The sequence below is a fragment of the Ahaetulla prasina genome, chromosome 8, assembly GCF_028640845.1.
Source record: "Ahaetulla prasina isolate Xishuangbanna chromosome 8, ASM2864084v1, whole genome shotgun sequence".
Classification (NCBI taxonomy): Eukaryota; Metazoa; Chordata; class Lepidosauria; order Squamata; family Colubridae; genus Ahaetulla; species Ahaetulla prasina.
Window position 1 is genome coordinate 10,982,190 of NC_080546.1, and position 22,100 is coordinate 11,004,289.

The 22,100-nt window shown below is 44.6% G+C and overlaps 1 protein-coding gene across 1 annotated transcript in view; it reads left to right on the plus strand.

The window, feature by feature from the left end:
* Positions 1-21,792, plus strand: part of MRPL1 (mitochondrial ribosomal protein L1) — a 32,812-nt gene extending 11,020 nt beyond the window's left edge. Inside the window, exons 4-8 of the mRNA XM_058193102.1 lie at positions 5,397-5,468; positions 14,061-14,172; positions 16,587-16,687; positions 17,911-17,992; positions 20,848-21,792. Coding sequence (XP_058049085.1) covers positions 5,397-5,468; positions 14,061-14,172; positions 16,587-16,687; positions 17,911-17,992; positions 20,848-20,999 — 519 coding nt within the window. The 3' untranslated portion in view covers positions 21,000-21,792. The remainder of the gene's footprint in view (positions 1-5,396; positions 5,469-14,060; positions 14,173-16,586; positions 16,688-17,910; positions 17,993-20,847) is intronic.
* Positions 21,793-22,100: the final 308 nt, after the last annotated feature.

Here is a 22,100-nt window from a genome sequence, read left to right on the forward strand (position 1 = left end):
GAGGGGCTGAGGGAGATGAAACGCCGGAGAAGACGCCTGAGAGCACCTGGAGGTCCAGTCGCCCGGTTGATCGACACTAGTTAGGTCCTATTCTAGGACCTACCTAGTGGCAATGAGGGAAGCGAGGCGCCACGCCCACCCTCATTGCGCCGGCAGATAACCGCCCGCCGCCCCAGCCTGGGTGACCCGCCTCTCCTACATCAGGAGGTGCGGATGACCCTTGCAGGACGAGCCGAGGAGTTTAGCGGTTATCTATACGATAAAATCGCCAGCTGAGGGACGGTCTGGACCAAATTGGGATGATCCAAGCGAGGGAGAGGAGGCACGCCTTGTTGAGTCCATTTGGGATGAGTTTGACCCTGTGGCTCCCGAGGACGTCGACAGGTTGTTGGGGAGGCTGCACGGCACGACATGTTTACTGGACCCGTGCCCTTCCTGGCTGGTACTGGCCACTCAGGCGGTGACACGAGGCTGGCTCCAGAGGATTATCAACGCTTTATTGGAAGGGTTTTCCTGCCGCCTTGAAAGAGGCGGTGGTGAGACCCTCCTTAAGAAGCCCTCCTGGACCCAGCTATTTTGGGTAATTATCGTCAGTTCCAACCTTCGCTTTGTTGCGAAGGTTGTAGAGAGTGCCGTGGCGCGACAGCTACCCCAATACCTGGATGAAGATGTCTATCTAGACCCGCTCCAGTCCGCTTCCGACCCGGATACAGCACGGAGACAGCTTTGGTCGCATTGGTGGATGATCTCTGGAGGGCCAGGGACAGGGGTTATTCCTCTGCCCTGGTCCTATTAGACCTCTCGGCGCGCTCGATACCATCGACCATGGTATCTGCTGCGCCGGCTGGGGATTGGGAGTGGAGGCACCGATATCGGTGGTTCTCCTCCTATCTCTCCGACCGGACGCAGACGGTGTTGACGGGGGCAGAGGTCACCGCGAGGGGCCTCACTTGTGGGTCCCGCAGGGGTCGATTCTCTCGCCCCTGCTGTTCAACATCTACATGAAGCCGCTGGGTGAGATCATCAGTGGTTTCGGGTGAGATACCAGCAGTACGCTGATGATACTCAGCTGTATTTTCCACCCCGGCCACCCCAATGAAGTTGTTGAAGTGCTGTCCCGGTGTTTGGAAGCCGACGGGTCTGGATGGGGAGAAACAGGCTCAAGCTTAATCCTCCAAGACGGAGTGGCTGTGGATGCCGGCATCCCGATTCAGTCAGCTGCAGCCGCAGCTGGCTGTCGGAGGCGCAGTTATTGGCCCCAAAGGATAGGGTGCGCAACTTAGGCGTCCTCCTGGATGATCGGCTGTCGCTTGAAGATCATTTGACGGCCGCTCCAGGAGGGCCTTCTACCAGGTTCGCCTGGTCCGCAGTTGCGCCTTCCTTGATCGGGATGCCTTATGCACAGTCACTCATGCCTCGTTACCTCTCGCTGGATTACTGTAATGCTCTCTACATGGGGCTCCCTTGAAGTGCACTCGGAGGCTTCAGTTAGTCCAGAATGCAGCTGCGCTGGTGATAGAGGAGCTACGCGTAGCTCCCATGTAACACCGCCTCCGCGCAGACTGCACTGGCTGCCTGTGGCCTTCGAGTGCACTTTAAGGTGTTGGTTACGACCTTTAAAGCGCCCATGGCTTAGGCCCTGGGTACTTACGGGACCGCCTGCTGTTACCACATGCCTCCCACCGACCCGTACGCTCCCATAGAGAGGGACTTCTCAGGGTGCCGTCCGCCAAACAATGTCGGCTGGCGGCCCCCAGGGGAAGGGCCTTCTCTGTGGGGGCTCCCACTCTCTGGAACGAGCTTCCCCCCGGTTTACGTCAAATACCTGACCTTCGGACATACCGTCGCGGACTGAAAACACATCTTTTTATTCCAAGGCTGGCTTAATTGGATTTTAAAAGTGAATTTTAGCAATTTTAAATGGGGTTTTAATTGACGATAATTTTTTAACATCAGGCTAATTTTAAATAAGTTTTTTAAGGGTATTTAAATCGTGTATATTTGTATTGTTGGTTTTATTTTGCCTGTACACCGCCCTGAGTCCTTCGGGAGAAGGGCGGTATAAAAATCAAATCAAATCAAATAAATAAATAAATAAATACTGGTTCTGTGGGTGTGGCTTGGGCATGGTGTTGCTTGGTGGGTGTGGCTTGGTGGGCAAGGCAAGGGAAGGATACTGCAAAATCTCCATTCCCACCCCACTCTGGGGCCAGCCAGAGGTGGTATTTGCCAGTCCTCCGAACTACTCAAAATTTCTGCTACCGGTTCTCCGAATTACTCAAAATTTCTGCTACCGGTTCTCCAGAACATGTCAGAACCTGCTGGATTTCACCCCTGATTGGGACCACCCACAAACAGGATGTGGCCCTCGGGCCATAAAATGCCCAGTCTGCCTTAATGTATCCTTAGACACGGGTGATAGAAATCCTTAGAGCAGGGGTGTCAAACTCAAGGCTCGTGGGCCGCATCCGGCCTGCTGGGTATTTAGAACTGGCCCACGGGGCCACCCTGGAAACAGTGAAGGACTGGCCCACGATGCCTCTGCCAGTGAAAATGGAGCTGCGCGCAGCCCTCACAAAGTCATTTTCGCTGGCAGAGTGCTAGCAAAACAAACTACTAGCAAAAGTGGCATTTGATCATACAAGTGATGTGGAGCTGGCCACGCCCCGTCCCCCTCCCCAGGTAAAAAAACAACCTTGATGTGTCCCTCAAATGAAATTGAGTTTGACACCCCTGCCTTAGAGCAAATGACATCCTTGGTAAGGATGTGATTAAGGGTACAGGTAGAAGGGTACAAGTAGAAGGGTGACTTAGTGGGTAAGACGCTGAACTTGTCGATCAAAAGGTCGGCAGTTCAGCGGTTTGAATCCCTAGTGCGTAATGGGGTGAACTCCCATTACTTGTCCCAGCTTCTGCCAACCTAGCAGTTCGAAAGCAGGTAAAAAATGCAAGTAGAAAAATAGGGACCACCTTTGGTGGGAAAGTAACAGTGTTCCGTGCACCTTTGGCGTTCAGTCATGCCGGCCACATGACCACGGAGACGTCTTCGGGCAGTGCTGGCTCTTTGGCTTTGAAACGGAGATGAGCACCGCCCCCTAGAGTCGGGAACGGCTAGCACGTATGTGCGAGGGGAACTGTTACCTATTTAAGGGTACAGGTAGTCCCCTGCAATTGGGGACAGCAATTGGGACTGGGATTGCTGCGGATGTAAGGCATGATGTCATGTGGCCGCAATACTTCGCTGCAATTTTGGCAGCCCCAGTTGTTATCGTAACCACAAGACACACAAGTTATTAAGCGAGAAGTGGAGAGATTCCCAGGTAAGGAGTATGGAGGAGGGAAGACGGGTATATCTATAATTTCCTCGTTATCTCCAGAAACTTGGCAGGCCCGTGGGTAGACGTGGCCAGGACATTTATCTATGTAAATAAAGAAGAAGAAAAGGCCTTTGACGGATTCTTTCTTGGGAGTATTGGGGGAGGGAAACAGAACAACGGGGGAGGGCTTGTGAGCACAGGAATGTCGGGTGGAGGGGGGGATGGATGGTGCGGCAGGGTGCAAAGGCAGGAAGGAAGGCCAGGAGGCGATGGTTGGTACCGGTGCAAATGTATGAAGGCTGGGACCGTTACGAGAGTAACTTGCAACCTTCCCTGCCTATTTAAAAACGGCTTCTACCCATTGGCTGTCAGACTCCTAAACATAATATAGCACCACAAATTTCACTGGTGCCAGTGTAGTGTGTAATATGTATATGTACCATAATATAAGATCATACACCTGAGTAATAAAAATGTTGCACAGAATATATTGTACACATGGAAACGTATGACTAGTTTTTCCCCTAACCGCTTGTATAAGGATTATCCTTTATATCAGGGGTCTCCAACCTTGGCAACGTGAACTGAAGACTCTATTATTTCAGCGCGCGGGACTAGCCTAAGAATAAAATGTTTTAGCTAAATTTTAATGGGGGTTTTACCGGTTTTTACTGTTTTAGTGATCAGGCCATGATAATATTTAGTTTTAACTAGGTTTTAATGTTTATTTATTATATTGTTTTTAATATGCCTGTGAACCGCCCTGAGTCCTCCGGGAGATGGTGCGGTATATAAGTTTGATAAATAAATAAATAAATAAATAAACTTTAAGGCTTGTGGACTTCAACTCCCAGAGTTCCTCAGCCAGCAAAGCTGGCTGAGGAACTCTGGGAGTTGAAGTCCGCAAGCCTTAAAGTTGCCAAGGTTGGAGACCCCTGCTTTATATTCTCGTTGTCTTGTATGAACTGCACCAGTAGAAGCTAAACCAATTTCATCGTGTAGGGTTTCCTGCCTAATCGGGGCTAGGCTAGAAGACCTCCAAGGTCCCTTCTAGTCTATTGTATACATGATGTACAATGACAATAAAGGTTTTGACTTGACTATTTCCCCATTGGGTTTGTGGGTGCTAATAATGCAAATAAATATTCACTACAGGCATTCCTTGATTTACAATAGTTCAAAATTGCAAACGGTACTGGAAAAAAAAAGGGACTTATGGCTGTTTTTCCAACTTAACGACCGTTGCAGCATCCCCATGGTCACATGATCAAAATCCGGGCGCTTGGGAACTAGCATGTATTTATGACGGTTGCGGCATCCCGGGGTCATGTGATCCCCTTTGGCGACCTTCCGACAAGCAAAATCGGTCAGGAAGCCAGATGCACCGAACAATGCCATTGCTAACTTAACAACAGCCGTGATTCACGTAACAGTTGTGGCAAGAAAAGTCGTAAAAATAGTACAAAACTCACTTAACTGAAATTTTGGGCTCCGTTGAATCGGGGACTACCGGTATTCCTGGCGTCTTCTAGCTAAACCAGCGGTTCTCAACCTGTGGGTCGCGACCCCGTTGAGGGTCGAATGACGATTTGCCAGGGGTCGCCTAAGACCATCGGAAATATGGGAAGTATACTTGCGAGTTGAAGAATCGCGCTCCAATGGTTGACTCCACAAGCCAGCTGCAGGCTCTTCAAATCACTAGCCGAATTCGGCTTCAGGCATGATGAATTAAAAAAGAGAAAAATCTTTGCTCTGATGTCTCCCTCTCAAGCCAGCTGCAATCACTCCCAATCGCTAGCCTAATCTGACTTCGGGCACGATAAACTTAATAGGGGAGGAGACTCCGCTTTAATGCCTCTGTCCTCAAGGCAATCGCAAGCAGTTTAGATCGCTAGCCAATACAGCTTCAGGTGCGATAAATTCAAAACGAAAATAATTTTACGGTTGGGGTCGCCACATCATGGGGAATTGTATTAAAGGGGTCGCCACATTGTGGGGAATTTTATTAAAGGGGTCTCAGCACTATAAAGGTTAAGAACCACTGAGCTAAATCGTTTTGTTTTTTTTATCTTTTTCCAGGATTCAAAAGAAGCAGATCTAGCAATAGAAAATGGAGCTACCATCGTAGGAGGAATCGAGTTAATTAAGCCGGTATTTTAAATATGTATACATTTTTTTCATCACAATTGAAATCAGCTCAGTTAGTTCTTTGTAAGTTTTTCCGGAGTCAAACGTTAGGACTGGCTCATCCCTTCCATTGTAGGTAAGATACTGGGTGGGCTCTGTTCAGAAAACTGCAGATGTATCAAGGCTTAGCATCTGGAAAGCATAAATTCCGTTGAAATGAAAGCTTGAGTTCTTCCGCAGCTGCTGTTCACTAGACTGTTTTAGCATTGAACAAGATTTCTCCTATTTGCAGCCAAGAATTGCTTTGTTTCATCTAGTTACAGAATGGGGTCTAAGACACACATGAATCACCAAAAATCTATTGTTTTGACTTTTCAGAAATCTTATTTGGATTTTTTTTGTCCCTTTGGCTACTCAGGAATTCCCCTACATACATTTTACAGGGAATCACTGTAGCCATAAATATAAGTTATTCTTCCAGGAAAATAAAAAGAAACACCAACAGCTGCTGAGGAGACTTAAGAATTTAACTTCTGCGTCCAAAACAGAATTCTCTGATTTTTGAAGGTCTTAACACTGAACGGGCAGTTTTACTCTTAGGCTTTGCCGCCACTGTCTCCCAACTTTTAATCAAGCCACACTGTGAATATTTTGAAGCTGCTGCAGCAAAACTGTGCATAATTTTATTTTTATTTTTAAACATTTATTTTCTTTTTAGAACTCTCTGTTGCTAATGTATGTCCTCTGTGTATTAACTGAGGAGAAATGTTTAACATTTCTTGGTTAAGATTGGAAAACGACCCACTTTGAGAGGGGAGTAACCTATCTCCTGTATACAGGTAGTCCTCAACTTACAAAAGTTCATTTAGTGACCATTCAAAGTTAGTTGACTCATACATATATATATATATATATATATATATATATATATGTATGTATGTATGTATGTATGTATGTATGTATGTCTTTGGTTATTCGGGTTTTCTCCCGCGTAAAATTGGAAGTGTCTTGGCGACGTTTCGACGAAGTCTCATTCGTCATCTTCAGGCTTCAGCTTCGTGCTTCTGGGAGCAATGTGTGATTGCAGCTGTTTCTTCCTTTTTAACTGCACTAGCAGTTAAAAAGGAACAAACATCAGTTCAAACCCCCACTAGCAGTTAAAAAGGAACAAACATCAGTTCAAACCCCCACTAGTAGTTAAAAAGGAAGAAACAGCTGCAATCACACATTGCTCCCAGAAGCACGAAGCTGAAGCCTGAAGATGACGAATGAGACTTCGTCGAAACGTCGCCAAGACACTTCCAATTTTACGCGGGAGAAAGCCCGAATAACCAAAGACCTACATACAAACACCCGCGAAAACCTCAGAAAACAAATATATATATATGGTTATTGGGGTGTAGGATCATGAAGCACGACCAAGGACCAGAAGCCAGACCGCAGCTGCAACATTAGCCATTTCAAACCCCTCCAATCCATACATGCAGCAGACTGACACCCACTATGAAGATGTAGCACCACCACAAAGCCAAACAACAGCTATGCAGCTCACCAGCTCAAATCCCCCTGCAACACAGACTAAATTGAGCACAACCAAGCCCCCACCCAAACAGGACACACCCCCAGCCAATCAGAGCACAAAAAAACCTCCATCCAATCAGAGCACAGCCAAGCTCCCACCCAATCAGTTCAAACCCCCACTAGCAGTTAAAAGGAAGAAACAGCTGCGATCACACATTGCTCCCAGAAGCACGAAGCTGAAGCCTGAAGATGACGAATGAGACTTCGTCGAAACGTTGCCAAGACATTTCCAATTTTACACGGGAGAAAACCCGAACAATCAAAGACCTACATATATATATATATATATATATATATGTATATGTATATGTATATGTATGTGTATGTGTATATATGTATATGTATGTGTATATATATATATATATATTCATAGTCATATATATAAATATGAATTTCATATATTTTAGTTTTTCCTTAAATATAACACAATCTCTTTGCAACACTTCAAATTTGAAAGAACAGAATTATCTGAGCTGAAATTAAAAATAATGATCGTTCGACTCATTCACAGATGGAAATTTCTGGGAAATATGTATGTATGTATTTATGTATGTATGTATGTATGTATGTATGTATTGTGTTTCCCAGAAAATAAGACCTAGTTAAGACCCCACCCACTCAGTTGCACCTGGTTGCATGAGATAGGGCAAGGCGCAAGGCAGGGGTGAAATCCAGCCAGTTCTGACAGGTTCTGGAAAACCGGTAGCGGAAATTTTGAGTGGTTCGGAGAACCAGCAAATACCACCTCTGGCTGGCCTCAGAGTGGGGTGGGAATGGAGATTTTGCAGTATCCTTCCCCTGGAATGGGGTGGGAATGGGGATTTCGCAGTATCCTTCCCCTGCCACGCCCATCAAGGCAATCGCAAGCAGTTTAGATCGCTAGCCAATACAGCTTCAGGTGCGATAAATTCAAAATGAAAATAATTTTACGGTTGGGGTCGCCACATCATGGGGAATTGTATTAAAGGGGTCGCCACATTGTGGGGAATTTTATTAAAGGGGTCTCAGCACTATAAAGGTTGAGAACCACTGAGCTAAATCGTTTTGGTTTTTTTTTCTTTTTCCAGGATTCAAAAGAAGCAGATCTAGCAATAGAAAATGGAGCTACCATCGTAGGAGGAATCGAGTTAATTAAGCCGGTATTTTAAAATATGTATACATTTTTTTCATCACAATTGAAATCAGCTCAGTTAGTTCTTTGTAAGTTTTTCCGGAGTCAAAGGTTAGGACTGGCTCATCCCTTCCATTGTAGGTAAGACACTGGGTGGGCTCTGTTCAGAAAACTGCAGATGTATCAAGGCTTGGCATCTGGAAAGCATAAATTCCGTTGAAATCAAAGCTTGAGTTCTTCCGCAGCTGCTGTTCACTAGACTGTTTTAGCATTGAACAAGATTTCTCCTATTTGCAGCCAAGAATTGCTTTGTTTCATCTAGTTACAGAATGGGGTCTAAGACACACATGAATCACCAAAAATCTATTGTTTTGACTTTTCAGAAATCTTATTTGGATTTTTTTTGTCCCTTTGGCTACTCAGGAATTCCCCTACATACATTTTACAGGGAATCACTGTAGCCATAAATATAAGTTATTCTTCCAGGAAAATAAAAAGAAACACCAACAGCTGCTGAGGAGACTTAAGAATTTAACTTCTGCGTCCAAAACAGAATTCTCTGATTTTTGAAGGTCTTAACACTGAACGGGCAGTTTTACTCTTAGGCTTTGCCGCCACTGTCTCCCAACTTTTAATCAAGCCACACTGTGAATATTTTGAAGCTGCTGCTGCAAAACTGTGCATAATTTTATTTTATTTTTAAACATTTATTTTCTTTTTAGAACTCTCTGTTGCTAATGAAAGTCCTCTGTGTATTAACTGAGGAGGAATGTTTAACATTTCTTGGTTAAGATTGGAAAACGACCCACTTTGAGAGGGGGGTAACCTATCTCCTGTATACAGGTAGTCCTCAACTTACAAAAGTTCATTTAGTGGCCATTCAAAGTTAGTTGACTCATATATATATATATGTGGGGGTTTGAACTGATTGGGTGGGAGCTTGGCTGTGCTCTGATTGGCTGGGGGTATTTTTGTGCTCTGATTGGCTGGGGGTGTGTCCTGTTTGGGTGGGGACTTGGTTGTGCTCAGTTTAGTCTGTGTTGCAGGGGGATTTGAGCTGGTGAGCTGCATAGCTGTTGTTTGGCTTTGTGGTCGTGCTACATCTTCATAGTGGGTGTCAGTCTGCTGCATGTATGGATCGATTTGACCACCACATCCAGAAGCAGACGAACCACGATCAGCACATCAGACCAGACTGCACTTACATTATTCAACCCTTCCACCATACATCAGCAAACAGACACCACTATGAAGATGTCACCACAACACGGTTAAACACAGCATCAGCACAGCAAATCCCTGCAACACACATCTGAGCACACCAAGCCCCCACTCAACAGACACCCCAGCCAATCAGCACAGCCTCATCTGTCAGCACAGTTGCTCACTCATCAGTTCAAACCCCACTAGCAGTTAAAAGGAAGAAACAGCTGCAATCACATTGCTCCAGGCACGAAGCTGAAGCCTGAAGATGGCAGATGAGACTTCGGCCGAACGTCGCGACACTTCAATTTCGGCGGAGAAAACCGAATAACCAAAGACCTACATATATATATATATATATATATATATATATATATATATATATATATATATATATATATATATATATATATATATGTAGGTCTTGGTTATTCGGGTTTTCCCGCCAGAAATTGAAGTGTCTTGGCGACGTCAAAGTCTCATTCGTCATCTTCAGGCTTCAGCTGCTTCTGGGAGCAATGTGTGATCGCAGCTGTTTCTTCCTTTTAACTGCTAGTGGGGATTTGAACTGATTGGGTGGGAGCTTGGCTGTGCTCTGATTGGATGGGGGGGTTTTGTGCTCTGATTGGCTGGGGGTGTGTCCTGTGTTGGTGGGGGCTTGTTTGTGCTCAGTTTAGTCTGTGTTGCAGGGGGATTTGAGCTGGTGAGCTGCATAGCTGTTGTTTGGCTTTGTGGTCGTGCTACATCTTCATAGTGGGTGTCAGTCTGCTGCATGTATGGATTGGAGGGGTTTGAAATGGCTAATGTTGCAGCTGCGGTCTGGCTTCTGGTCCTTGGTCGTGCTTCATGATCAGTGTGGGTTTGGGTCTGCTTTCTGGGTGGATGTGCGATGGTGACATCCTGTGTGGACCTCGTGAGTGTGGGTCTGGTGTCATTCCTCGTGTTAGGGACTCGTTTGTCAATAAGGGCGGGTTTCCAAATGGCTGGTAGGCGGGAGGTGTCATCTCGTTTGTTCATGCTGTGTGGGCGTTTTTCTATCTCAATGGCTTCTCTGATTATTCTGTTGTTAAAGTGTTCAGTTTTGGCGATAGTTCTGGTCTTTTTAAAGTCAATATCGTGTCCTGTGACTTTAAAGTGTTGGACCAGGAAGAAGTTGGTTCCTCTTTTTGAATGAGTTCTTGTGTTCTTCAATGCACTTATTCTTCTGTTGGTTTGTCCAATGTATGTGGTGGGGCAGGCGGTGCATGGGATTTCATATACTCCTTGATTTTCTAACTCAATTTTGTCTTTGGGGTTTCTTAGGATGGTGGATATTTTTTGGTTTGTGCAGAATGCTGTCTTGATGTTATGTTTGTGGAGGATCTTGCTGATTCTGTCTGTGGTGCCTTTATATATGGGAGGAGGGCTGTGCCGTTTTCTTGCTCTCTGTCTTGGGTTTTAGTGGGGGGTTCTTTTTGGATTAGTTTGGTAATCTTATTTCTCTGGAATCCATTGGATGTTAGTACGTTTGTGAGAGTGTGTAGTTCGGTTTTTAGGTGTTGTTCATCAGCTAAGCATTTTGTTCTAGAGATGAGTGTCTTGGCTACGGAGTTGATCTGTGCTGGGTGGTGGTGTGAGAGTGCATGCAGATAGCGGTTTGTGTGTGTTTTCTTCTGGTAGATGGTGTGTCCTAGGGAGCCATTGGGTTTCTTGTAGACTAAGACATCTAGGAAGGGAAGTTGGTTGTTAACTTCTGTTTCCATGGTGAACTGTATTTTGGGGTGTAGGCTATTGAGGTGTGTGAGGAAGTTTTCAAGTTTTTCTTTCCCGTGTGGCCAGATTATAAATAAATAAATGAATAAATAAATAAATAAATAAATAAATGAATTTCATATATTTTAGTTTTTCCTTAAATATAACACAATCTCTTTGCAACACTTCAAATTTGAAAGAACAGAATTATCTGAGCTGAAATTAAAAATAATGATCGTTCGACTCATTTGCAGATGGAAATTTCTGGGAAATATGTATGTATGTATGTATGTATGTATTGTGTTTCCCAGAAAATAAGACCTAGTTAAGACCCCACCCACTCAGTTGCACCTGGTTGCATGAGATAGGGCAAGGCGCAAGGCAGGGGTGAAATCCAGCCAGTTCTGACAGGTTCCAGAGAACCAGTAGCGGAAATTTTGAGTAGTTTGGCAAACCAGCAAATACCACCTCTGGCTGGTCCCAGAGTGGGGTGGGAATGGAGATTTTGCAGTATCCTTCCCCTGGAATGGGGTGGGAATGGAGATTTTGCAGTATCCTTCCCCTGCCACGCCCATCAAGCCACACCACGCCCACCAAGCCACGCCCACAGAACTGGTAGTAAAAAAGTTTGAATTTCACACCTGGCGCAAGGTAAAAATCAAGCTAGGATGGGGTGTGTGTGGAGCTGCTTACCTTCGGACAGTTGCAGCCAGGCCTCGCACATCCCGACACCTGCCTCACTTTGCCGGCCCACTTCTTCTACGGCCACTGCAGCCGAGAAATGAGCTCCGGATTGACACGTGGGGATTCAAATAATTTAACAACCAATTCTCTGCCCTCATGACCAGCTGGGTAGGTGTGGCTCGGAGGTCATGTGACCGTGTGGGCGTGGCCAACTCAACGTCACTCGCGTCGATGGGCGCTTCGCCTTAGCTGTTACAATGTGATAAGGGTTAACCAAGAGGCAGTTTCTGTAAGCAGGGCAATAATGATTAGGCTAGAAACACCACCAGAATGTTTCCTTCCTGCCTGCCGTACAGGATTAGCCCTGTAAAGTGGGAAAAAAACAAAATAAGATTTCTTTCAACAACCGGTTCTCCGAACTGCTTAGAAAGTTAACAACCGGTTCTCCCAAATAGGTGCGAACTGGCTGAATCCCACCACTGCCCCCACCCCCACCCCGCTTCATTTCACTCTCAGAACTTGTTTCTCGGCTGCCAAAGCCTTCCCTGAAGGCCTCTGATGGCGAAATGGAGGCCGGGAGGTGCTGTGCGCATCAATCCAGAGCTCGGTTTTCTGGCTGCAGAGGCCTTTTCCGAAAGCCTCTGACGGTGAGGCGGAGGCCGGGAGCGCCGCATGTGAGCGGTGGCAAGCAGCTGCAGAAGAAGTTGGCCAGCAGCGGCTGCACGGGCTCCTGCTGGGCGGGGCTGTTGGTGCTTCCACTGCAAGGTGAGACAGTGGAAGACATCCCCCGAAAATAAAACCTGGGGCCTCTTTTGGAAGCAAAAGAAATATAAGACCGGGTCTTATTTTTGTGGAAACACGGTATATGTATATGTGTGTGTGTGTGTGTGTATACACACTGTATATACATACAGTAATTAATAGGTATTTATAGGTTAGTGTGTAGGTATATACATATGTATGTTTATAGCATATCTATATGTGTATTATGTATGTGTACACTTTTGAGAGCAGACAACAGAATTTTATTTTTAATGTGTGCCAGAGTTCCACAGAAAAAAATGACAATAAAGGTTTGCCTATCTGTCTGTCGGTCGGTCCGTCCATCCATCCATGTATCTATCTATCTATCTATCTATCTATCTATCCATCCATCCACCCACCCACCCACCCATCCATTCATTTATTATTTATTTATTTTTTATTTGCATTTATATCCCGCCCTTCTCCGAAGACTCAGGGCGGCTTACACTATGTCAAGCAATAGTCTTCATTCGTTTGTATATTATATACAAAGTCAACTTATTGCCCCCAACAATCTGGGTCCTCATTTTACCTACCTTATAAAGGATGGAAGGCTGAGTCAACCTTGGGCCTGGTGGGGCTTGAACCTGCAGTAATTGCAAGCAGCTGCTGTTAATAACAGACTGTCTTAGCAGTCTGAGCCACAGAGGCCCATTTATATCCATCCATCTATCTATCTATCTATCTATCTATCTATCTATCTATCTATCTATCTATCTATCTATCTATCTCTATTTATCCACCCACCCACCCACCCACCCATCCATCCATCCATCCATCCATTTATATCTATCTATCTATCTATCTATCTATCTATCTATCTATCTATCTATCTATCTATCTATCTATCATCTATCTATATCTATCTATCTATTTATCTATCTATCTATCTATGTATCTCTATTTATCCATCCACCCACCCACCCATCCATCCATCCATTCATCCATCCATCCATCCATCCATCCATTTATATCTATCTATCTATCTATCTATCTATCTATCTATCTATCTATCTATCTATCTATCTATCTATCTATCTATGTTAGTGTCTCTGACTTCATTTGGACAGTGCTAAGTAATTCCTTCACACTTTTTTTGGAGGCTCCTGTCTGGCCCTCTCACACAACTTCTGGAGGCCACACGAGAGCGTACTCCATTCACACATGGCTTCTGCAGCTTCCGAAAATCACACCTGAACCTGGCGCATCAGGTGGTGGTGAACACTGGTGTGGAAGAATGAGCTGAAAGAGCATTATTTTTAATTTCAGCTCAGATAATTCTCTTCTTTCAAATCTAAAGGGTTGCAAAGAAATTGTGTTGTATTTAAGAAAAAAACTAAAATACTGTTAATTTTATGTCTGCTCATGCAAAATTTGTCGCATAGGGGATATGAAAAAAAACACCATATTTTGTTTAAATAGGTGCTTGTGTTGCGTATATAACTGCTAAAATGGTAAATCATGACCAATCTTTTTATTTATTTATTTTTGCGGGCTTTCAGATTTTAAATGAGGAAATTGAGGCAGATTTTTACATCGCAGTGCCTGACATAACAACAAAAATTAACCCTTTAAGGAATTTTCTGAAACAAAAGTACCCTTCCATCAAAAATGGTAAGAAAAGGATATCTCTTTGTTTCTAAAAATAATAATAATAATAACTTTATTAAAATTTTAAAGTAAAGAGATAAAAATAATAACAACTAATAACTGAATTAGAAGGGAGGGAAAACAATAATGAGAGATATCATACCTTTCCACTTTCATGCATGTAAAAATTCCTGATGCTGTTACTGTGTTTCCCCGAAAATAAGACCATGTCTTAATTTTTGAACCCTGAAATAAGCGCTTGACCTTATTTTTGGGAAGATCTTATTATTTTGGGGCGTGTAGAGCAAGACGGGGCTCCTCTTGCCATCTTACCTGATTTCCAGCTCTGTCTCCCTAACCCTAACTGGAGGAAATGGCGGGGACTGGCTGCGCATGCAGTTAAATATTTTCGAGGAGGGCTTATTTTCAGGGAAAGGTTTATTTTCAAGGGAGGGCTTATTATCAGGGAAGGTCTTATTTTCAGGGAAATACGGTATCATATATAAAAACAAAATTCCACGAAGTACAGGCTAGGAGGTTGGGCACCTCTGCATTAGATGAAACAGATTGCATAGGATTAAACTGTAAAGGACTTTTTTTTATTATTATACCTTCCTTACAGAAGTGACTATCAATCAGTAAACCATGACTTGACATTTCCTTGTTTTTTGTTACTGGTATTAGGAACATATTAAACTTATATGGTATGTCTAGTCTAGTGAAAAGAAGGGCTAGGGGTGTCATGATAGCTGTCGTGTCCCACTCCTCCTCTGACAGCCGGGTCTGGGAAGTCTGTATCAAGCGTGGCCACGAAGCCTCTGCAGCTTTGCCAAATTCCTGTCAGAGTTCTTAGGACAGGCAGGAATCCAAGGTGTGACTTTAGCAACCAGATGAGACTTTGCCTGACTCAAGGAATGCCAAAAAGCAGATCCTTTATATAGGCCGAGGGATGTGGTTCAGCACTTATCCAGGCCTGCCCCTCCCTTCCTTTTGCTGACATCGCCTCTCCATTCTCCGGAAGCGGGGATCTGTCCATGTTTTGTCAGCTGCCGGCAATTCTAGCTCGTGGCTGGCTTCTTGCTCACACGCTGTGGGGGGGAGGTTTATTTGCTCAATCTGTCTGGGCATGGTGCCAGGACTGGGGGTTGGAGGCATGCCAGGCCATTCTTCTTCACTATCAGTCTCTGGCTTAGATAACAGGAGATGGGAGGGGCCCGGCTGCGGAGAGGAGGCGGGCGAGGCACAACAATAGCAGTCTTCCAATATCTGAGGGGCTGCCACAAAGAAGGGGGGCGGGGCGGTCAACCTATTCTCCAAAGCACCCGAAGGCAGGACAAGAAGCAGTGGATGGAAACTAGAGAAGCAACCTAGAATGAAAGAAAATTTTCCTAACAGTAAGAACAATGATAAGGTGGCTCAGGGGCTTGCACGTTGAGCTTGTCGATCAAAAGGTCAGCAGCTCGGCGGTTCGAATCCCTAGTGCTGCTGTGTAACGGGGGTGAGCTCCCGTGACTTGTCCCAGCTTCTGCCAACCTAGCAGTTTCGAAAGCACGTAAAAAATGCAAGTAGAAAAAATAGGGACCACCTTTGGTGGGAAGGGAACAGCGTTCCGTGCGCCTTTGGCGTTGAGTCATGCCGGCCACATGACCATGGAGACGTCTTCGGATAGCGCTGGCACTTCGGCTTTGAAACGGAGATGAGCACCACCCCCTAGAGTCGGGAACAACTAGCACGAGGGGAACCTTTACCTTTACCTTAAGAACAATGAACCAATGGAATGGCTTTCCCTCAGAAGTTGTGGGTACACCCCCCCTGCCCCCCACCCCGGCCACTGGCCTGTTTTTGGCCTAGCAGGCCTCCCTGCAGCCTCCTGGGCCTAAAAACAGGCCGTGGGGAGGGCACGCTGCACCCCCCTGCGCTCCGCCCTGTGCATGCATGTGTAACTCCCACCCCCCGCGCATGCATGTGACACCACCCCCCCGCACATATGGACGTGCGTCTCCTACATGCACCCCACCCACCCCTCCCTACATCCCAAAAATCAGCTGGACGGCGGGAGGCGCACGCACATGCGCAGTGCAGCTGAGCTGGGTGACGGCCGGTGTGCCCGCAGAGAGGGCTCTACGTGCCAGCTGTGGCACGCGTGCCATAGGTTCGCCAGCACGGGTATAGGATCTCCTGCTTGAGCAGGGGGTTGGACTAGAAGATCTCTTAGGTCTCTTCCAACTCTGTTATAAGCCGCGACCGTAAAGCTTTGTTGTGTCCAGGGAATTCTTCCCATTCTTTTAGATTGTGCTTGGCCCATTGTCCTCTGTAGCTCTTCCCAGTTGGAAAAAGAAACGGCAGATTAGCTGGTTTGCTCCCATGTTGAATGTCAGAAATGTAAGATGAATTTAACTCTACTTTGTGGTATGTGTGTGTGTGTTTTAAAAAAACAGGTACTATTACTTACAATATCCCCGAGACGCTTAATTTCTTCAAAGTCTGCCATGAATATGAAGTGACCAATGACAACCTCATCCAAACCCCGTTTGCAATGGTACGTTTTACGAGGCATTTTGGCCAATGATTTGGCTGTGAGTTCAGCTTGAGGGGGGAGTTTAATCATGTATTAAAAATTGTTTGATCGAAAATAAGCGTACTACTTTGTTTCTTTCCATTTCCATTTTGGCTTTTTTTTTTGAAATGGGTCCTTCAGCAGAACATACTACCGTATTTTTCGGAGTATAAGACAGACTTTTTTTCCCCAAAAAAGAGGGTGAAAATCTGGGTGTGTCTTACACTCCAAATGTAGCCCTGCCCAGCTTCTCAAACGGAGGTTTCAGAGGCTGAAAAAAAGCATCAGAAACGAAGCTTCAGAAAAGAAGCCCCCAAACAGAGGTTCAGAAAAGAAGCCCCCAAACAGAGCTTCAGAGGCTTTTTTTCTGAAGTTCTGTTTTGGAGGCTTTCAGAGGCAGAAAAAAAAAGCCAAAAAAGAGCAAGGCACAGAGCTCACAACCAAGGAACCTGTTGCTAAAATTCACCTCTGGGAACAGCTGATTGAGGGTATTCTGGGAGGCCGATCCACCTGCCAATCAGCTTTTTTTAAATTTCCCTCCTCAAAAACTAAGGTGCGTCTTATACTCCGGTACGTCTTATACTCCAAAAAATATGGTAGTTAGTGCAACCTATTAGAGCATATTTAGCAAGTCATTCCACGTTTGCTAGTAGAAGAGCTTTCTTTCTGAAATATCTACCTTCTGAAAGGTAGATGTGCATAATACTTATTGCTAAAGAACTGCACGTAATAGTTCCTCATAGGTTGTTATTTCAGTGCTTAAATAATAATTGTCACCATGCTGCGAAAGATGCATCCCGAAAGCTAGTTTTAAAATACTCTAAATCACAGGCTTGAATCAGATGTCATCTCTGGAACTCCAATTTTAAATTAAAATATATAAAATATATAAAATATTCGGCTCTTTCATCCCTCTGCTGTGGCTCCCTGTTGCCAGTTGGCTCCAGAATTGATAGAGCTTTGGGTTAGGACAGGTAGAGGAAAAAGGACGCCGAGCTAGGAGGAGACTCTATGGTGGGGAAGAACCAGACTTCCGGTCGGCTCCAGAACTGAATGGTGGGCTTCCGGTGAGAACTTTTGTGGCTGTTTGAGTGTTTAAGGTTGCCGACCCCTAGATTAAGTATTTACCCCAGCCCCTGCAATTTTTATAAACTTGACAACATTTATTGTTTACTTTTTCTTTATTTTTGCCTTCACTTTTTCAGCTGGACATGCCTAATGACGAGATACTTGCCAATCTGGACAGCATTATTAAGGACATTTGCAAACGCAAAACTTCAAAACACGGTGAGCCACTCTTTTTTTATAATTTCTTAATCGATGCTGATAGGTAGTGATATTACCCAAATGGATATAAACTGGGGAAGAGAACCATTTTGCTAGCTTCAAGGAGAAAACAGTAAATAATAATAATAATAATAATAATAATAATAATAATAATAATAATAATAATAATAATAATAATAATAATAATAATAATAATAATATGAAACTGTTTCACATTTAATATGTAAATACAGCAAAATCGCACAAACTGATTACAAAGCTAGACACAACCAAGTTGCTAAATTAATCCACTGGTCATTATGTACAGTAAAAAATACGACTTGCCTGTATCCAAAAAGTCATGGGAACATAAAGTGGAAAAATGTTATAGAAAATGAGAAGGTGAAGATCTTGTGGGACTTTCGAATACAGACGGATCGTCACTTGGAACACAACACACCAGATATCACAGTTGTCGAAAACCGAAATACACAATTTATTGACATCGCGGTAGGAGATGCCAGAGTCGAAGAAAAAGAACTGGAAAAAAAATCATGCAATATCGCGACCTGGCCATTGAAACTACACGGCTATGGATGAAACATGTAAGAGTGATACCCATTGTCATGAGGGCACTTGGTACCATGTCCAAGAATTTTATAAGATACATCAACAAATTGCAGCTTCCTGCAATAGCACCAGCAGAACTACAAAAAACTGCGCTACTTGGAAGATCGTACATCTTAAGAAGGTACTTGGTTGATACCTAGGATGCTGGCAGCGACCCGTATCAACCATTAGCACCAGTCAATGGTATTTGTGATGCCTTTTGGAATGTTCAGTTGACTGAGTTTCATGTTTAATGAATAAAGATAAATAATACGGATTGTCACGCTAAACAATAAAGAACAGTAACAGGGAAAATATCAGGCAAAACTTGCTTAAATAACCCTATTGCTAATAATTTTGCTTCACATCTGCAAGCAAGCTTCCTTCTTCAGAGGGAAATTTCTAAAAAAAAACCCCAAAAAAACCCCTTTTCATTCTTTTATGAAGTTGTTTTGGGAGTTTTGAGAACAACCTCCTGCTTTCAAGCGGCAAAATTATTATACTGAAAAGTCCCGTTTGGGTTTTTTTTTTTCTGCAGAATTAACTCAGTTAGAAAAATAATTTCTCCCCTGTCAGGATGGGAAACATTTGCGCAGGAAGTTCCTTATCTTGGAAATGTTTTGAAACAGCCTTGGAGAACCGTATCAGATGTTTCTGAGTTCCAAGTATAAAATGTTTGGGGTTTCTGAGAATTTTGTTTTAAGGTCAGGGCGCAACGCATCGTTTTGTTTTGGCGTCGGAACAACATGTGACCGTTTTCAAGGACTTGACTTTTGTCTGTCCCAGCTCTTTCGAGAATATCAGTTAAGCTGTTTTCTCCTGCAAGGACACACAGGGATTAGAATGGTTTGTCGAGGTTTTTTTTTTTTTTTTGCAGAGTTTGGAGGACAAAAATGTATAGGTAACGATAGTAACAGTAACAGAGTTGGAAGGGACCTTGGAGGTCATCCAGTCCAACCCCCTGCTCACGCAGGAAACCTGTACTAGGGATTCGAACCGCCGAACTGCCAACCGTAGTCCGTGATTTATGATCACAACTGAGCCTCAGATTTCTGTTGCTAAACCGAGACAGTTTTAAGTGAGTTTTGCCCATTTTATGACCGTTCTTTATGACCGCCAGAGTTGTTAAGTGAGTCACATGCTTGTTAAGTGAATCTGGCTTCCCCATGGATTTTGCTTGTCAGAAGCTCTCAAAAGGGGATTGCATGACCCCGGGGACAGTGTAGCCGTCTGTCGTGTCCCACCCCCATTCCGACGAATGAGTCAAGGAAGTCCGTAACAAACTTGGCAACGAAGCCTCTGCCAGCTTGCCAAGTTCCTTCGAGGTTTATCAGGGCAGGCAGGAGTCCAAGTTGTGACTTCAGCGATAGGGTCCGATATCAGCAAACTAGATAAGACTTTGCTTGACTCAAGGTTGGAATGCCAAAAGCAGGTCCTTTATATAGGCTGTGGGGTGTGGCTCCATGACTCAGCATTTATCCAGGCCTGCCCCACCCGTCCTTCTGCTGGTGTCGCCTCTCAGATCTCCGGAAGCGAGGATCCTCCCACTTTGAATTCTCTTCAGCTGGATCTGCTGTCAGCATCTGGAAAAGGGAAGGGTTAGAGGGAGTAGGCCCGAGTAATTCCACCACCTGGCTGGCTTCCTGCTCTGACGGCTGAGCCAAAGGAACACACGCTGTATGAGTGAGGTTTATCGGACTTCTCCTTTCACTCCTTGAATCCTCTCCGGGCATGGGGCCAGGGCCGGGGGCTGGAGTCATGACAGGCCGTTCATCTTCATTATCAGACTCGGAGTCTGATAAAAGGCCCGGTTGGAGACGGGAGGGGCCCGGCTGAGGAGAGGAGGGAGGACCAGTCACAACACCATCATAAAGATGAGTCATTTGTCAAGTGTCTGAATTTTAAACATGGGGGAATACTGCAGTAGTTGCGTGTAGAACAGCCATAAGTCACTTCTTTCAATGCCGTCGTAACTTCGAGCGGTCACTAAACTAATAGTTGTAAGTCAAGGGCTACCTATAGCAGTGGGGTTTTTTTAAAAACCCTTTTTCTGCTGCTGTTTTGAAAAGGGTTTTCATGCAGTTAAGCACTGGAAACCATTCCTTCTCCCTTCTTTTCGTTTTTGCGGTCAGTACAGTACAATACAGTGCAGTACTATTAACGTACAACGTTGTCCATGTTAGATCATTGTGTACCAAAATAAACTGAATTCTTCTTGCCCCTTCTTCTTTCTCTCTCTTGCTCTTTCTCTTTTTTTAAAATTTAAGGTTCTTTTGTAACGAGTATGCGCGTTCGAAGTTCAACCAGCGAAGCCTTGGATGTGAAATTCGAACAATTTCTCCCCGAAGAAGCTCTGGAACAGAAGTCGGAAGAAGCTGAAAGGATCAGTGAAGAGGAAAAGCAAGAACCAGATGATTAGAAAGGCTGCAGAAATGTCATTTCCCTTGTGTCAAAATTATAAAGGGCAAGCAGTCCTTGTAGCTTCATCCAGAGTTTCCTTCAAGTTCTGGTCCTGCATGAGAAGTTTGCATCAATTTCAAAGACAATTGAATTGTCTCGAAACCTGAAGCTCCTTAGCGCTGTTAGATCAACACTCCCCAAAGTTTGGGGGCTAGAAATATCTAGGAATCAGTGGTGAAATCCGAATTTTTTTACTACCGGTTCGGTGGACGTGGCTTGGTGGGCATGCAAAATCCCCATTCCCATCCCACTCCAGGGGAAGGATACTGCAAAATCCCCATTCCCATCCCATTCCAGGGGAAGGATACTGCAAAATCCCCATTCCCACCCCACTTTGGGGCCAGCCAGAGGTGGCATTTGCCGGTTCTCCGAACTGCTCAAAATTTCCGCTACCGGTTCTCCAGAACCTGTCAGAACAGTAAACAGTAGCAGAGTTGGAAGGGTCCTTGGAGGTCATCTAGTCCAACCCCCCTGCTGACGCAGGAGACCTGTACTAGGGATTCGAACTGCTGAACTGGCGACCTTTCTGATCGACAAGCTCAGTGTCTAGCCACTGAGCCACCTAGCCTAGCCACTGAGGAATTATTGATATTACAGGGTCGTCACATCTGGAAAGCCTGTTGTTTGTAAAAAAAAAAAAAAAGATGTAATTGCACGTTTTATTAAAAATGAAAAGCTTTGTACTGTTTTTATTGATTGTGGAAGCCCTCGTGTCCCTCAGGTTTCTGTTTTAGTTGTGGTTTTTTTTTCAATCCACAGACAAATTGATCACATCTTAAAGAGTCTTTTAAGGGGTATTTTCTGACAGAACAATTAATCAGTGGAACAACTTGCCTCCAGAAGTTGTGAATGCTCCAACACTGGAAGTTTTTAAGAAGATGTTGAATAACCATTTGTCTGAAATGGTGTAGGGTTGCCTGCCTAAGCAGGGGGTTGGACTAGAAGACCTCCAAGGTCCCTTCCAACTCTTGTTATTCTAATTCTAATTAAACAAATCAGAAAAGAGTATAATCGCAAACAAAAAATACTGTTTTAAAATTCTGTAAGCACCAATATTTTC